General features: G+C 34.4%; 2 protein-coding genes across 2 annotated transcripts; both read right to left on the reverse strand.

Moving 5' to 3' along the window:
- Nucleotides 1–950: 950 nt before the first annotated feature.
- On the reverse strand, nt 951–1429 carry LOC119766415. The gene is made up of 2 exons (XM_038250949.1): nt 1373–1429; nt 951–1304 (listed from the first exon to the last, which is right to left on the reverse strand). Exons 1-2 carry the CDS (start codon nt 1427–1429, stop codon nt 951–953), a joined length of 411 nt encoding a protein of 136 aa, XP_038106877.1.
- A 7968-nt stretch (nt 1430–9397) lies between these two features.
- Nucleotides 9398–9869, reverse strand: LOC119766416. The gene is made up of 2 exons (XM_038250950.1): nt 9816–9869; nt 9398–9751 (listed from the first exon to the last, which is right to left on the reverse strand). Exons 1-2 carry the CDS (start codon nt 9867–9869, stop codon nt 9398–9400), a joined length of 408 nt encoding a protein of 135 aa, XP_038106878.1.
- Between the last annotated feature and the right edge of the window lie 3812 nt (nt 9870–13681).

Raw genomic sequence — 13681 nt, forward strand, 5'->3', positions numbered from 1 at the left:
GTCAGCGTCGGGTTCACTCGTCATTCCGCAGTGAGTGGTGTGTAAATGTAATTAAGGAGAACACACGTGTGTTGGTTTTGGCTGTTACTGAAAATGCAATTGACAAGTCTAGGCTTGGGGCAGTCAACAGTGATTGATTTTGGTGGCTAATTGACACGCACACTCTTGCATCAACTTAAATGATTTCGAGGCAAATTTCTCATTGAAACTTGAATTAAATTTCAATAGAAGTGAATCTTTTTTTTTGTCAGCGAACTGATCTGACCTTTCGAATAACTCCCATCATCATAAGCCGACTGTCAGCTGTGCTTGTCTGGCGTATAATTCGCTGAGCAAAAAGCTTCTGTAAAGCAAAAATAAAAGGCAGCAATGCCCGGACGGAAAACAAGCTGATTAGGGGTATTCCAATTACCAGTGCTAATACGAATGTCTCGCAAAAAGCTGGTGGCGCAACGTCAAAGCCAAGTCAGACATCTGTCAGGTTCAGCAACAGTAGCATCACATTCGTACTTTCGGGGAAAGTCATTAGCAATCGGCAACCATTAATTAGGCTGTCAAGTAGCAAACCAAAGCCGGGATTCATGTTTCTCATTAGGGGCCAAGCAACCTCTCCCACTCACAATGTTGAAGGCACCAGGCTCCGAAAAAAAAACAGCCACAAGTTTACGAATGTCATATTTTTTTAAATTATGGAATTTAAAAATTTTGTGAACATCCTTTTTTAAGAACAAGAAAACACTTTTTTGAAAAAAAAAATGTGAGGTCCTAATAAGTTTTTTTCCTTAGTTTTTCGTCAAAAATTCTAAGAATCCAATTGCACTGGGTTTGTAGTTTTGTGGGGTAAAAATTTTATAATCTATTTCTAAACTTTGATATTTATAAAAAAAATATAATTACAAAAAATATGAATCTGCCAGATTGTTCCTAATAAATGTTAAATAGAGGTTCCATTACACTGTGAAGAACTTTTGCTTGAAAAAGCAATGATAAAAATGAAATACTTTCTCCTCCGGGGTGTCCTTCTCCTCAGTACATCCGTCCAACGCCTTGTGAAGACTTGAAACGTCTTGTCCATCTTTCGAAAATGTCACGACTTCATCGTGTCGCACAGCTCCGTGTTCATCGACCAGTTTCATTCCGCTGAGCAGGCAGAGCAGAAACTTTTTGAACTGGTCATCCACCAGGGTCGGATCAAAGTCCTCGATGCGTTCCTCCAAGTGCAGGTAGTCGGGAATGTTCAACCTTTCACTGCATGGTCCAACCGATTCGTGAAAAATCGCCAGCTGGCCCGGCGTGAAGGAGGCCTGAATGGAGTTGGAAAAGATGATTTTAGAACATCATGTTTGAAAATTTACGGTGCAATTTGGATTACCTTGCTGTTTGTAACTGCTAGTATGGCAAGCACGGTAAACACGTTAAGGTTGAACATCTTCAAAGAGACAACTGAGTCGACGCCTTAAATCTGATGATTTTTCTACTTGCAACGACATGACTGTGTTATTAATGACTCTTCATATTTCATTTCAAATGAACTATGCACTAAACCGATTTTTGTAAGTGTCCTCAAACTCAACACAATTTTGGAATACCATTAGGAGAATAGCTTGGAAAATACAAAACAGTTTGTTTTAATACTCTAAATATGTCATAATTTATAGTCAAATTTTTAGGCACTTCTGTAAAACACATTTGTTTATATTTTGAGATTTTTGATTCATTCTAGAAAGTATTGGTGGTAACAACAAGTGATACAGTCCAGACTCGATTATCCAAAGCTTCGATTATCTGAAGTTCAATCTGTATTAAATCCAGTTTTTTTTTTCACGAAAACTTAACATTTGGCCTTATGTGTGGGACAAACTTCCCTTGCGTTTTTTCAGCTTGCTGTTTTTGCATATGAGCAGTTCTCTACGAAATCGGTATTTTTCTTTAATTTTAATTTTTATATTTTTTAATCCGTCTGAAACATTTTTGGTATGCCCAAAAAAGCCATTTTGCATCATTAGTTTGTCCATATAATTTTCTACACAAATTTGGCAGCAGTCCATACAAAAATGATACATGAAAATTCAAAAATCTGTATCTTTTGAAAGAATTTTTTGATCGATTTGGTGTCTTCGGCAAAGTTGTAGTTATCGATAAGAACTGCATTAGAAAAAATGATACACGTTGAAATTTTTTTTGGTGATTTTTAGTTTCACTTTTCGTCACTTAAACTTGATTAGCAAAAAAACACTTTTTTTTAATTTTCTGATAAGTTTTGGGGACATCAAATGCCAACTTTTCAGAAATTTCTAGAACGGGCAAAAATTCTTTGACCGAGATATGATTTTTTGAATCAATACTTTTTTTTAAATCGGTCGCAATTTTTCAACTTCATTTTTTTGATCTAAAATCTTTGATCTTTGATAAAGTGCACCCTTTTAAAATTATACCCAGCTTTAGGTAACTTTTTTGAAAATAGTCGCAGTAATTCTATTTTTCAAATAAGTGCCCATGTTTGCTCACTTTCGAAAAAAATGTTTTTTTGTCCAATCCGATTTTATATGTTAAAATATGATACATTCGTGAAATTTTGCGATCTTTTCGAAAACAATACTTTTAAAAAATTTAAATCAAGACTAATATTTCAAGAGTGGTCAAAAACAAACTTGTAGGAAATTTGAAAGCTTGAGCATGAGCATGCGAGACCACCCATGGTTGTCCTTCTTCGTTGCTGAACAGGACCGTCAATTCCTATCAATACAACCGACCATACGCCTCAACAATCTAATGGTGTTTCCCTTATCAACGGCATGTATGAATGCGCTGAAAAGACAAAACATCAGGATCATTAAAACTAGATCTGGAGCAAACAGGTAACAGTCGTTGGCCACCAACGGAGCCCGCCATGTCAGTTTGTAGATCTCGGGGGATTGGGACGGGAATGTTAGTTAGCACAGGTTGCTACAAAGGGTGGGTTCTATACGATATCCACACCCCCACGTGTGCCGGAAAACTACTTCTACTTGGATTTTGTTAGTGGGTAGGGGTAATGGCCAGGATTCAACATAGAGGATGATGATGCGACCCAATAATCAATAAATTTTGTTTAATGGTGTGATGTATTGTGCATTCTCAAGGCAAACAGTCGGAGGATGCGGATGAGACTATTCCCGGTTATTTGGTGTTGAGTTTAGCATAAATGATTCAATCTTAGACAGCCGGCTGTGGAAAGATAAAACCAAATAAAATGCGAAAACGCGAAACCACCCGGACCGAAAAACACACACAATCGGGGGGACAACAAAGACGGAAACGGCAACGAAAATCCTGCGTGATGACCGCGACGCGCACCGTTCAAATTCTACAAGGCAACTCAATATTTGCAACGGCCTAGGTATTGTGCGTAAAGTTTCAGAATTTATAGCAATTTTGATTTTTTTTATTTGATAATTTTTTTATGCTTTTCAAACTTAAGTGTTTTTTTTAATATTATTATTTCAAAATATCGACCTTCATGACCTTAATATATTTAAAAAAAATTAATTCAAATTTTATTAAAAACTAATACATGGCTAAATTATATAAAATTGCGTTCAAGAATTATATTTGTAGATTGAATTTTAGTTTACTAAGAGGCTTACTAGGACCTAAACTTGTAGGAAATTTGAACAAAAAATAAAAACACTCCGCTTCCATGAAACTTGTTTGATTATTATGTTTAAAAGACATATTTGAAGGTGAGTCCACGATTTTTTTCGTTCAGATTTTTTGTGGAAATAGCTTAAGATGATAAATAAGGAGCGACCGTGGCTGACTGGTTACGGTGTTCGCTTTCTAAGCGAATGGTTCCGGGTTCGATTCCCATCTGCTTCCAACGTGAAAGTTAAGAACACAGAAATTTGAAATGATGAATATATGAACGAAAAAACAAAGTCGCTCGAGGTGGGTTTCGATCCCCCGTCCTTTTGTTTGGTCTGCAAAAATGCTAACCACTTGACCATGACGACTTGGTGTGCTTGGACTGGAATTAGGAGTACGTTTACAGAGAACGGCGCTATAACCTTCTTAGCATGGTGCTTCCAACGAATAAACCAAACATCTCGGAGCGTATGGTGATGTGTCCCCACGCTTTTTCCTCCCCTGTGGATTCAGAATTGTGTTGTTATTCAAACACTCCGTGCTCAAACTCAACCCACTTCAACGAATCAGGTCTCTGCGATACGACTTTACGCAGTAGGCCTGGCCGCTTTAACGCTTGTGATGTTTCAATGCATTCCGATGCAATGCGCACTACAAATGTTAATAAATGACAAGAAGAGTGCTAGGCGTAATCTAACCTAAGGCACTCTCCGTTAGGGTTTGATTAGATTAGGAAACTGCCTAAGATGATAACAAAAATGTTGTAAAAACAGAGGTTTTTTTTTTGGTTTTTGGCAATTTTGATATGGATGACTTGATTTTTCAGTCTTGAAAATATTTTTGCCCGTAAGTTCGTCCAATTTCTCATAAGTTTGTGTTTTGCAGTACAAAAACATGTAGGAAGACTTTCATGAAAAAATAATAATTGTTAATAAAATTCAGAGATAAATAAAAACTCTCCTTTTTTTTGTCTTTATTTGATTTATTTAAGGTTTTTTGGAGATACATTTTTGTAATAAGAATAGATTTCAGAAAAATACTGATTAAAACAACAACACATAAAAAAAAATACTTAAACCTTGAATAATTGCTGCTTATAGTAACACTTGTAATAATGCAGCGTTCTATCCTCCGGGGTACCCTCCTCCATGCTGCACTCGTCCAATGCCTTGGAAACATTCGCAGTGTCGTGTCCGTCGGCCACAAACTTGGTGAATTGCTCTCGCTGTACGTTTCCCCGTGCGTCTACGTTTCCCATCCGAAGCATTACGCAAAATAGAAACTTTTTGAACATTTCATCCCCCAGCGTAAGATCTCCGTCCTCGGCGCGTTCCTCCAGGTGACGGTTGGCGGGAATGCCGAGCTGTTTGTTGCATGGTACCGCATGTTTATGAAGCTTTGCGAGCTGACGCGGCGTAAATCCGGCCTGGAGAGATGGTTGGAAATTATTGGAAGTATAGTTACGTGGTTGGTAGAGTATCCAGGGTTTTAAGCGAAGATGGCGTTTGAATGGTGAACGTCCGAAATGTCAAAATCACGCAGTGGTACCAATATTCCGAAAAAATGAGCCATGGCATGACAGCCACATTTGTTTTCTAATGTTGGTGCTACTGCGCGATTTTGACATTTCGGATGTTCGCCATTCGAACGCCATCTTCGCTTAAAAACCTGGATAGGAATGCTTACTTGGCAGCAGGTAGATACTAGTAGGAGCATCGCGGCAAACACTTTTAGGCTGAACATCTTCAAAGAGCTGGTTGAAACTGGGATTGTTTTGCTTCAACTATCTCTTTTTATATTTAGATTTTACTTCCAATTCTAGTCATGTGGCTGTGTTATTTATATGTTTCATCTTTCATTTATTCACTCAACAGACATTAATACTCGTTAGCTTTTTATTGTTTTCTTATATATGTTGATAATTTCTCAAACTTCTCGAGTTGTATTCACATTTTTGCTAATATTTTACACGTAAATCAAGTTTATGGGTGTATTATTGTTTACTAAGTAAGATAATATTTTGGATAAAAGAAATAGTAAACGGTAGTTAATCTACCTTTAGATGGTTGGTTCTCATTTATAGATTAGTCGATAAGTACGAATGAAGGTGGGTCTAGGAGATAAATTAAAAATTTCATTTGTCGAGTGATTTTTTAGCCTCTCTTCAGTGAGGAAGGCAAAAAACAGATCATTTTTATGTCTCATCAATCTAGTTAAAGTTAGTTAAAATATCAATTCTATCCAGACGGCCTACAGTGACAGGAAATGAATGATTGTAACAAGGTGTATTTTTCCGAGACCTTAAAGAAAAAAAAATCGGTATGTCTGATATTAGCCACCGTGAAAGAAGTGTGTACCGGGGTGTACCGAAATATTTAGTCGGGGGGTCTAGAATAACTTTTTTATTGAAGATTTCTTTTTCGATTTTAGGGATATTTCTTCAGAAAAATCGCTGAAAATCGGTGCATACATGTTGATATCTATTAAATTTCTTATGATTATGCTTTGGGAGACTCTAACTAACTATATTTGACCAATATTTGACATCCAATAAAAAGTTTTCGAACCAAATTTTGCAGATTTCTAGCTTTCTTTGGAATATCCCCAAAATCCAAGTTGGAAATCCTAATACGACCGAATATAAATCTTTTCTTTATACAATTTGTCATGAAAATACAGCAACACATTGCACGGATACAAAAAAAAAGGCAAAACATAGATTATCTATTTAATGAGTTGTTTATTACCCAATAGGTTCCCGAAATTATGTTTTCAATCCTCTGCCAAATTGAACCATAACATTTTAAAACATTTTAGAATCAACTACGTTGTAGAAACCAGTTTTCTGAATAAGTTCCATAAAACAAGTGTCAATTTTGATTCAATTTCTGCAGAGATAAACCCAATTTCCTAAAATAATGAGTGAACTCCTCCAAAATTTCTGGATTTAATAACTTCTCACATGGCGTGGTGACATAAGTCATATGAATGCGATCACGGGAGAGATGATCGGAATCACGGTAGAATGTCAAACGACCGTTCTCTGAGCGATTGTTTTTTTTCTAGCGGGAAGTCTATGACAGTGTGAGTGATTTTGCGTAGCACTCATTCGTGTGTGTGTGAAACGAATGAAAGTAAAATGTCAACATCTGGTGTCGCGGTGAAGCCGATTGGAGTGTTTGGTCACTTAACACAAACAAAGTCAAAACTTTGTAAGCACTGATTAGAATGAAACTTTGTACTTCGATTCCATAGGTCCACATAAGCCATTTTTCATCATTGGTTTCTCCATACAATTCTTTATTTAAATTTGGGAGCAGTCGATAGAAGAGTGCTATGAAATATTCGAGGAACTGTATCTTGAGAAGGGATTTTCTGATCTAGTTGGTTTTTTAATTAACTTTTTATCACAAAACTCGTTTTTTACAAATTTACTGCACTCTTTTTTTTTGAAGAAATAAATGTATTTTTGAAAAAATAGTAATTTTTTAAAGGTATTGAAAATTTAAATCATTGTGAATGTAAAATTTAATTTGGAATCAAACAGTACTTTGGTGATTTTTGGTAAAATGCACAGATTTAGACTAAAGTTTTCAGAAAGATTGTCATTTTCATGTTTCTTTTAAAGAGTGTCCATTCTCGTACATTCCTGAAAAAATATAAATTTGAAAAGCTAAGAAAACTATTGATAATCCATAATAATCAAAATTCAATTTCTCGTGAACTTAAAATACAACATTGACCGAAATTGGAAAACTATGTAAAATTTTCATGGGAACACTATGGTGAGGTTGAAACTTTAATTTTTTTTTTTAAATATCAACGTGAAAAAAAAACAAAAATTATTAGTTCATCGTTCACTCATATCAATTTTGAATTGGAAAATGGACTACGCCAAAAATCGTTACGTCCATATTTTTTTTTGTATGAAAAGGTGAAACTAATGGTAATCCCAAAGCTTACAGGACCGTTAAAAAAAACTCTACTGCCTCTGTTCGCATAGTTTTACAAACTGCGAACTTTAAGAATAAAGTAAAAAAAAAACTTGGTTCTGGAAAAAATGATCAAACACAACTTATTCACGACAAATTTGCCTAGTGTTTTTCTCAGTTTGCTGTTTCTAAAATATGGAACATTTAAGCGAAATGGGCTGTCTAGAAATGATGAATTCTGATGATTTTATATTTAACAAAAATGTTCTATACAGTTAGGTAAAAAAAGTCTTTTGATTATTTTCTGATGGGTTTAAAATATGGATTTTTTTAAAATACTTTTTTTAATCCGAGTTTTTTTTAAATTCAATAATTTCTTTTCAAGGTTTCAGAAAAAATACTTCGTGGATTTGCATTTTTTCCTCATTTGTTTATTTTACATTTTTAGATTTGATGAAATTTTGTTTATATTAAAAGAAGCAATTTGCCTCGTTAGTTTTTCCAAACAAAAAATATAAAATTAAGAATTTGGAAGTTTTAATTTTTGTATGATTTACTTTTAACCCATTTTTTCAAATAAATCTAATCATCTGTACAAGATCAAGCAACGCCCATAGCTCTAATACAAAAGATGTATTTTTAGATCCAAATAAATAAAACGGTTAAAAGCAAAAAGAGAAATTCGCCATTTCGCTTAAAACTATAATTTTGGTTATATTTCCAGTACTAAAAAGTTAAAAGAAATATATTTCTTTCTCCGTGTTCGGGACCATCCATAAATCACGTGGACTTATATTCTATCCTGGGTGCTGAAAAGACAGAATGCGTAACGCGATTTTCGAATGCTCCCCACTACTACAACTGCACCGCAGTTGTAAACATAAACAAAATAGAAGGCTATGTTCAAGCTCAAGCGTGACATATTTTTTGCAACTGAAGTGACTTGTTTTGAAACATTTTTGAGCTATTGATGTTAAAGTTTTCGCTGAAAAATTAAGTGCTTCGCGCCAACTTCGCGCTTTTTTTTGTTCGATGAACGGCTAAAGAGTACTTTTTTATTTTTTACGAACATGACAAAAATTGCGTCAGAAGTTGTTGGAATTTTATGAATCAGAAGAACAACCGCATGGAAGTTCTGAGATTATGTCTCTTTGAAGCGCAGTGATAATATCGGAGTAAGATTATTGAACATCATTTGGCTGGTGCCATTCGTAGTTATTGATAATTCGTCGTTAACATTTCAAAACGCATCATAATCATAGGTTTTGCGGGAGACAGCACTTATTTAAATGTTAGCGACGAATTATGCCAATCTCGATTTCAACCCTCTTCATAAGATTTGTTGACTTGAAATTATAGATCGATTACACTGCCGCTCGAAGCTAGTCCGTCCAATATGTAATTTCGTCATTTTTGAGGTAATTATGCAGCTCGGTTCAAAATCATGTAAACTATCCAAAAAAGCAATAAAATTTAGTACTTTGTTCTAGAAAACCGGAGAAAATACACTTTTCGTGAAATTCTAACACGTAGCCTTATGGGCGGGACAAATTTGACATGCATTTTTCTCGGTTTGCTGTTTTTACATATGGGAAGGACTTGATTTGAGCGGCAGTACCTACAATACTTCCCACTTTTTGATATCATTTCGCAAAAAGTAGATTGGTTTCGCTTTGATAGTTCTAAATTGAGGCCGCTTTGCGAACCACTATCCTGCACCCAGATTATATCTCCTTTTAATTTTTCTAAATTTGTATTACGTTTTTCGTACATAAATTGTTTAAAAAATAATAGGTTTTAGCAAAAATATTATTCAAAATATCATCATTAAAAACTATAATTTAAATTTTGAAAAATTGCTGCCTATAGTAACACTTGTAGAAATGCAGCGTTCTCTCCTCCGGAGCGCCCGTTTTGGGGCTGCACTCGTCCAATGCCTTGGTAAGATTCGCAGTGTCGTGTCCATCGGCCACAAACTTGGTAAATTGCTCCCGCTGTATATCTCCCCGTTCGTCGACGTTTTTCATCCGAAGCATCACGCAAAATAGAAACTTCTTGGACAGTTCGTCCTCCAGCGTTGGATCTCCGTCCTCGGCACGTTCCTCCAGGTGTCGATTGGCGGGAATGCCGAGCTGTTTGTTGCATGGTTCCGCGTGTTCGTGGATCTTGGCGAGCTGGGCCGGCGTAAATCCGGCCTGGATTGATGTTTGGAAGTTATTGGAAGTGGTAACGTGGTTTGTAGAGTATAGGAATGCTTACTTGGCAGCAGGTAGATACTAGTAGGATAATTGTATGCGCTTTCAGGTTGATCATCTTCAAAGAACTAGTTGAAACTGCGATTGTTTTGCTTCAACTATCTCGTTTTATATTTTGATTTAAGTTTCATTTCCAGTCATGTGGCTATGTTATTTATTTGCTTCATCTTCCATTTATTCGCTCAACAGCCATTAATACTCGTTAGCATGTAGTTGTTTTTTTTATATGATGATGTCCCTTTTTTTTGCTAAAAAAATCAATTAATAGGAATATTAATTACGTTCCAAGTCTATTTATAATTCGAATTGTCATCTAATTTCTAAACAGCTAGAGGATTTTTTACTGGGTACCCTACTGGAAATCAATCATTAATTGTTCTAAACTCGTTCTAGACTGCGATTAGTTCTCAGGTAGCCATCATCTGTGCCAAAGTCTGGTTTGGCTGATTTATTGATTGATTCGGATTTGTTTGGCTGTAGGTTGAGTTTGGCAAAATAATGGCGCAAATTTGATTTATCAAACTAAATCGAATGAACCTTTAGCCGTTGGCGGCGCATCATTGTGGAAGCAGAGTTCGATGTGCCTCCGCCAAAACTTTATCAACAGCTAATCGAATTGACTCCGGGTGGTCCGCGATGACAATTAAGGTGGGAATGCACGATCATTTGCAAGTTCTCGAAGCCTGTCAGTTTTGTCAGAGCTGTGTGAAAACGCACCGCACCATGAAATTGAACTGTCTGTACAGACAGAGTCACACTTTGCCCCGGGAAGTTAAATCCAGCCGCGTTCACACGATGTTCAAACGTTACGTGCAGCTGACGGTTCTTATCCACGGGGGAACAGTGCAAACCACCAGAATGGCAGCCAGAACGGAAGTAGGGCACTTTCTGACTGAATGTCGCCCAAAATTTCGCTCTGAAAGTGGGAAAAGTTAATCCGTGTTGTCGTTAGTGACTTTGTTTGTAGAGTGTTGTATTGGACCGATGGAAATATAACTTGATTTTAAGAAAATATTTATGAAATTTTGCTATAAATATTCACTATGCATTTTAATGGAAGTATCTGTAACTCAGTTAACTTCTGCTTAAAAATTTCATCAAACGGAAAATTCCATACTTCCTTCAAACATTGCCGCTGGGTTTAAATATGAAGAATCACACACCCACACTTGCAGGCAAACTTCCACTGTTTAATGTGTGCCAATGACAGAGTTTTCAAAGTTGTATGCGATGCTGTTTGGTTTGTTTAATTTAATGTCTGGCTTAATGAATGCCAAAGGCAAACGAGACGTTTCAATAACTTCAAAAGTTTTACTCAGTTAATACTGTACAATTTTTAATAAAACTTTTCTATATAACTGGAATTAAATAACTTTAAAAACTAACTTAACCCATCTTTGTGGTTGATGTCTTCCTAATTTTTTACCAACAATGGGTAATATGAGTGGTTTGGACACACATTTCAGCTATTTTTTTTAGGTCCAGAAAAAAAGTACACAGATATTACTTAAGTGGTAAAAACTCGAGCCAGTTCTTCAATTTTTTGGACTCGTTGGAAAGGTCTTTCAATGACCTAGCCTACGATGGGTTGGATGATGGATATAATTGAGATCCGGATATATGTGAAAACCAAGGTTGTTAATCAATAGAATTATTGTCGATAATATTATCGTCTAAAGATAACGATAATCTATCGTTATCGTTTTCCGATAATTTTACCGGCGATAATTTTATCAACGATAACTAATATTTAATATATTTCTAAAATTGACTAAAACCAACCAAATCATGTTGAATTTTCAAGCTTCCTCTTAGTAAATATTTTTTTGATAATATGGTTATTTTCAAAGTATAAATACTAAAAAAATACAAAGTACAGTATTTTTTACATAGTACTCTGATTTTTTCAAATTTTTAATATGGGCATCAAACGATTCGAAATTGTGCATGAATTTTCACTATTTTAGAGTTTTTTGAATGAAATTCTAAAATTTTCACAAAAAAACCGTATTTCTTCGAAAATACTCAAATTATTATAATTTGCAATATGGGTATCAAACGAAGCGACATTTTACTTGCTTTTTATTCAAAAAACTCTAAAACAGTTATTTTTTTAAGTATTTTAGAGAAACTACGGTATTTTGTGAAAATTTGAGTATTTAATTCAAAAATCTCTAAAATAGTTAACGGTGCACATCAACCAGAGATTTTTCACCCAGATTTTTGTTACGGACATTTTTGTATCTTAAAAATTAGGACACTATCGATTTAATTTTTTATTCATCCCCTAAAGTACTGCTTACAAAAAGTTTACAACAAAAGTAGACTATTTTTACAATCGGATTTTTGCAGGATTGGGTCCGTATGTTTGACAATTTTGGAATAAGAAGACAACAACTTCTTTTATTGCTGTGCACCCTGGAAATACATTCAAAATTTCGAATCTTTTGATACTAATATTGAGAATCATAAAAAAATGAGAATATTCGAGAAAATACGGAATTTTTTGAAAATTTAAGTATTTCATTAAAAAAAACTTGTAAATTTCGAATCTTTGATACCAATATTGCGAATAATAAAAATTTGAGTATTTCCGAGAAAATACGGTATTTTGTGAACATTTGAGTATTTCATTCAAAAAACTCTAAAACTTTAAACATGCATGTAAAATTTCGAATCGTTTGATACCCATATTGCAAATTAAAAAAAATGGAGTACTTTAAAAAAAATACGGTATTTTGTGATGTTTTTTAGTATTTATACTTTGAAACTAACCATATAATCATAAAAAAATTAATAAGAGGAAGCTTGAAAATTCAACATAATTTGGTTTGTTTTAGTAAATTTGAGAAATATATTATCCGTTATCGTCGATAAAATTATCGCCGATAGAATTATCGGAAAAACGATAACGATGACGATAGATTATCGATATCGTCGGGAGAACTATCATTATCGTTCTCGAATCTCGATAATTTTATCGTTAACAACCAAGAAAACAATTGTGTCAAATTCAAGAACTAGAGTCAAGATCAAATCACAATAAATTAGTTTCAAACACCTTAATTCCAGCGTTGTATTTTTTCTTGTAAAATTAATTTTGTGTGATTCATAACCAAAATCGGAAATGTTTATTTTAAATATTTTTTGGTTTGTTTCAAACTTTGTGAGGTCCTTCCCTATGACCAAAGAAGTAATTTTGTGTCATTGGTTCACCCATACAAGGCTCCATACAATTTTGGCAGCTGTCCATACTGTTCTGATTGGTTTGTTGTCTTCGGCAAAGTTGTAGGAATTGATGAGGAAGATTGATCAGAAAAAATGGGTATACGGAAAAAATGCCGATTTTTAAATTAGCGTTTTTTCTCAAATAAAAATATTTCCCAGATTTCATATTTTTAATTTTCGATTTTTTTCTATGTTTCAGGGAACAAAAAACTTTTTCAGTTATAGAAAATTATGGACAAAAAAGTGTTTGCTTCAGTTTTGATTTCACAATTGTTTCATTTTTTAACATTGAATATAGGGTAATTATTTTCTGAGATATTGGTACTGGAAAATGAAAAGCTGTTTGGATGAGACATAAATATTTTTTGCTTCTTTTTCATTTATTTGCTGTATATCAGCAACCAGAGGTCTTCAATGGAAATTTTATAGGCAAAAAAAGCACAAAATGGGCCGATTTCGTACACTGAAATTAAAAAAAGTCTCAAATTCCTTTATTCTAGGAAACAAAAAGAATAAAATAATAAAAGGAGGCAAAATTCCTGAAATAAAAAAAATGATACTTTTTTTATATTTCAGTGTAGAGAATTGCTCAGTTGTAACACCTCAAGTTTGTTGATTATAATTTGTTTGAATTATATTTTC

This window comes from Culex quinquefasciatus, chromosome 2 (genome assembly GCF_015732765.1).
Source record: "Culex quinquefasciatus strain JHB chromosome 2, VPISU_Cqui_1.0_pri_paternal, whole genome shotgun sequence".
In the NCBI taxonomy this organism is placed as follows: Eukaryota; Metazoa; Arthropoda; class Insecta; order Diptera; family Culicidae; genus Culex; species Culex quinquefasciatus.

What these genes read in the sequence shown, in the direction of transcription:
- LOC119766416 (XM_038250950.1), bottom strand. Translation starts at nt 9,869, where the DNA reads ATGATCAACCTGAAAGCGCATACAATTATCCTACTAGTATCTACCTGC. An exon ending in TAGTATCTACCTGCTGCCAA is followed by an intron (nt 9,752 to 9,815) that starts GTAAGCATTCCT and finishes ACATCAATCCAG; the next exon opens with GCCGGATTTACGCCGGCCCA.
- LOC119766415 (XM_038250949.1), bottom strand. Translation starts at nt 1,429, where the DNA reads ATGTTCAACCTTAACGTGTTTACCGTGCTTGCCATACTAGCAGTTACA. An exon ending in TAGCAGTTACAAACAGCAAG is followed by an intron (nt 1,305 to 1,372) that starts GTAATCCAAATT and finishes AACTCCATTCAG; the next exon opens with GCCTCCTTCACGCCGGGCCA.